Source organism: Otolemur garnettii, unplaced genomic scaffold (assembly GCF_000181295.1).
Source record: "Otolemur garnettii isolate 467f Iridium unplaced genomic scaffold, OtoGar3 scaffold00009, whole genome shotgun sequence".
In the NCBI taxonomy this organism is placed as follows: domain Eukaryota; kingdom Metazoa; phylum Chordata; class Mammalia; order Primates; family Galagidae; genus Otolemur; species Otolemur garnettii.
The window spans coordinates 36,042,317-36,046,775 of record NW_003852404.1 but is presented as its reverse complement, the minus strand read 5'-3'; the positions used below and the strand labels follow the sequence as shown (position 1 = coordinate 36,046,775).

Below are 4,459 nucleotides of genomic sequence, written 5' to 3'. Positions count from 1 at the left end.
GACTGAATCCAGGGCTTCTACTACCTTAGATAACAGGTTAAAAACAAAAAACAAAATGAAACAAAATCCCAAATATGAGTTCTCTTTGGGTGTGAAGGGACAAATTCCTGCTTCTGGAATTGAAAAGTTAGGAAGAATTTGAAAGGCAGTCAGAAATTGGCCCAAACAAGGCCCCATGTCAGGGAAGAGAACTGAGTTCTTTGCAACAAAATCCTCCAATGAACAGTAAACTTCAGCCAAGGACCCTGATCCATAAAGCCTAAGTGTTGAAGATAGAGCAGAGGTTTCTGTTTATGGCATCCTTTGCCCCTAAGACCAGATGCTCTGGGGGTCTGGCTTTGTGTGTTGACCTTGTGCTTTGAAGGGCAATGACTATGTTGGACCTCAAACTTGCTGCTACAGGAGTTCTGGACCAGAGACAGGAGACACCACAGGACTAAGCAGGAGTCAGCTTCAAAGGCAACACTAGATGGCAGGGAGAAACAATAGCCATCATCAACTAAAGCAAAATCCAATGTTGTCTATGCCTGGGCATTAGAAAGGTACAAATTCTCTTTGTGATTGAGTCAGTCCTTAGGATACCTGGACAATGTGAAGTTGTAATGGAGTAATAAGGTGTGAGGAGGTGAAGTGGTTGGAAATTACTCCAGTGATTAACTGGCAAAAAGAAATGAGATGTGGTAATAGTTCTCCTCTGTGCATGTAGGGATTAATTTATAGTTGCATAGTTTTTGTTTTCACCTATGAAGATTCAGAGTTACCTTTGAGGTGACTTCCCATCATTATCATCTAAGAAACTATCAAAGTCTCTGAGAAAGGAAAGTTGAGTAGACAAAGCCTGAATTCCAGAATGAGGAAGTGGGAAACTAAAACATCCTGTTAGCTCCAACAGCACACTCATGCATGGTCAGAGTACCTGCATCTTCACATGGGAATAGGTCATAGAGGTTAAACGTATGAGCTATCCTGTTCTGTAACAGTATCAACCACCAGGGTCATTTTTACAGACAAAATAGAAACAAAATGGACAGCAGTAAGGGTCACATATCTCAAAAGGAAACTCTAGATGACAGATACTGAGAATGTATTGCCTGAAAACATTCACTCTTTTTCTCCTAAATAATATCTAGCCTAAATTACTTAGCTCTTTACAGTGGTACATGGAATTGCCCCCAGGAAAAAATGAGAGATAAACATTATTCTTTCTTTTGTTCTACTTGTAGGTCAAGGTTGTTGTATGAGCACAGTCATGATGCACTACAGGTGTGGAAGTCTCACATGTACCATGTGGACCGGGTACTTCCATGGCACGGTTCATCAGCTGGCTTTTATGAAACCAAATATTGCTCAGAGTAAATGGTGACTCAGCTCCTCAAACTCAGGCACAGACCCTGAACACTCTTAGGGCAGGGACAATAAGGGCTAACCTGGGTGAGGACAAAAGGCATATGTGTGTTTACATTCACAAAATGGTGGTTTAACTATTGGTAGCACTTACATCTTGGTTAGACATTTCCCAATAAGGTCTCTCTCCATAGGACATGACCTCCCACATGACAATGCCATAGCTCCAAGCATCACTTGCCGAGGAGAATTTTCTGTAGGCAATAGCTTCTGGGGCTGTCCACCTTATGGGGATTTTCCCACCCTGGAAAAAAAAAAATGGCACATTTCCCTTAGCTGGCTCACAAGTGTGTTAAAAAACAAAGCAGCATTCCAGTTAAGTCTCTTTTTGTTAGAAAGATCTAAATATTTCATCATAGCATTGGCATTTTAAATTAAAATCAAAAGAAAACCAGAATAATGTTAAAATGTCAGAAATATTTTTTATGTAGTTATTCAGTGAAAACAGCCTTAATGGGAAATAAGTCACACTTCAGAAATACTTTATTTCATTCATTAGAGAAATTTATTTTTACTTTAGATTCACACAATTAAACCCACTATTATGCCATTTGAGGAAAGTTCCAGATTATGGGACATTAAAACTAAATATCATTCAACACTCATTAAACACTGTATTGCATTTATAAATAATAACGAGAATAAGCTCTATCTTAATTGAAGACAAGTGGTTAAATACGGAATTGAAACATTCTCTACCAATTCAACGCTTTTCAGAATTTATTTCTGTTCTTTTTTCCCTTTTTATCTGCTATGATTATATTTATTTTCAATGAAAACCTTCTTTAATAGTATACAAGAGCACCTTACAAGGGTAATCTGTCTTACAAACACCTTAATCTAGTTAATAGTTTTGTTCTTCAGTCTTCAATTTAACATTTTAACATATTAAAGAGATAAAAGTGCATGAATTTAATCTGCAACGTCCAAGTATTAAAGTCTGTCACTGTGTTACACTTAACTTTTATTAACATTTATTATATTTTATCTGTTGAAACATTCTATAAATCCCTTTTTACTGTAATGACAAGAATAAAACGATTCATCCATTTGATTTACGATCTTTAAAATCTTTGCAGCTCGGCACTGCGAGCTGAGCGGAGAGCAGTCTTGTCGCCACTAGATGGCAGAAGAGAACAAGAAGCCGTTCCCTGCTTACTGTCCTGAAACCGCGGAGATGGTCTAGGTTCACAGCAAAATTATTTTTGACAATTACAGCCCAGCAAAATGGGATTGTTGCCACATTTATCAGCATTTCATGATCACATCATCTGACCACCTACTGTATGCAAAGTTTGGTGGTAGGGTGAGTAGGAATGGAAAGAAATGTAAAGTACATTCTTCGCCCTTTGAGGGACTTGGGTTAAACATCTTTAAAGGTTAAGCTGTAAATGGAGTGATCTAAACGTTACTTATTTAAGTAATCCAAACACTACTTAAAGAACAAAAGGATTGCTCTGCAATAGAAACAATTTAGGTTTTATAAGGCACGTGAGAGCATTAACAGAACTCTCATTTCAGACTCATAGCCTGGAATTGTTAGCGGGAACCTTGGGGAATACACGTTGATTCTGATCCCACGACTTACAGGTGAGCGATCTGAGGCCAGAGTTTAGAGATCTAAAGGGTTAGAAATTTCTCACCATATTATAACGCACCTAAGGTCTATTCATGTGGTCATATTAACATCATGGGGCATTGATATAAAGATGGAAATACTTCACTATAGGGGGAAAAGTTGAGTAAAACTTTAATGTTTTAACACAGAGTATCTGTAACCACCTATCAAAGCAGCTTAATGAAAGGGAGCTTGAAGTCTGGGTTTTCATGTGTTGGCCCAGAGCTAAAAAGCAGCACCAAATTAAGACCAGGAAATTAAATTTACGGAGTTTTTGGTAATAGCATAAATGAGGGTGCTGGTGTATGAAGAGGGACAAAGGGAGTGGATTCCTTCTTGAACCCAAAATACAGGACCTACAGTTAAATTTGGGTTACAGATAAGTAACAAATTATTTTTTAGTACAACTGTGTCCAGTGAAAGATTTTTTTGGGTATAAGTATGTCCCCAATATTGAATAAGACATGTTTATTCTATAAAAACAATGCATTGTTTACCTGTAATTCAAATTTAATTGGATACCCTATATGTTTATTTGTTAAATCCAGCAACTGTCATCCAAAGCATTAAAAACAATTCAGAGATGGGAACATCGCAAATGATCCAACTTTAGAACATAAAATTATGTTCTAAAAACCTGGTGTGTCTTCACGAAGGAGTCCAGATATCCCTACTTGTATTTGTGCACCCATGCTCCAGCTTCCTTTGTTTTATTGTGGGTTTATGACAAAAGTGCCTCAGTCTGTGGCTCTGCATATCAAAGCCACTTAGGTAAGACTCAGGCTTGTTTCAAAGATGGAAGCCATATTTCCAGAGAATAAAAACTGAACCTGTCGATTTGAACCTCTTCCAGAATAGAGGCAAGAACAGCTGTCACATCTGCAGCCACATGCTCTGCCCCTGAGCTGTGCCCCCTGGAAGTCTCTCCTGGCATTTCTGACTCTGGATCTTTCCTTTTCTGGGAAATAATATGTTTGAGTTGCTAGTCTTCTTGGCTCTTCCTTTTCTAAATATTTGTGAGTTCTATTAAGATAGGTCCCAAACCAGAGCTAATGGTTGTTCACTTATTCACGTATAAACCATATGTCACATAAATGATTCACATGTAAATTCAGATTTTGAATAACTTGATACCATGTGGAAATCATAACTTTTTCACCTCCCTTCATGAAATTTTACTTTTTATTCAAGGGGAAGCTATTCCAGAATATTTGGTTAATAGCATTACTACCTGTTGTGGACTGAATTGTGTGACCTCAAAATTTGAAATTCATATTTGGAAGCCCTAACACGGAAAGTAACTATATTTCAAGATAGCGTCTCTAAAAGGGTAGTTAGAATTAAGTGAAGTCATATGGGTATGGTCCTTATCCAGTCTGACTAGTTTCCTTTTAAGAAGATGAAGAGACATCAGAGGTACACAAGGACAGAGAAAGG

At 37.7% G+C, this 4,459-nt stretch overlaps 1 protein-coding gene across 1 annotated transcript in view; it reads right to left on the bottom strand.

The window, feature by feature from the left end:
• LOC100950573 (ephrin type-A receptor 6) overlaps nucleotides 1-4,459 on the bottom strand; it is a 696,992-nt gene that overhangs the window by 28,082 nt on the left and 664,451 nt on the right. Inside the window, exon 14 of the mRNA XM_012801499.2 lies at nucleotides 1,499-1,648. Within this exon, the coding sequence (XP_012656953.2) occupies nucleotides 1,499-1,648 (150 nt within the window). The remainder of the gene's footprint in view (nucleotides 1-1,498; nucleotides 1,649-4,459) is intronic.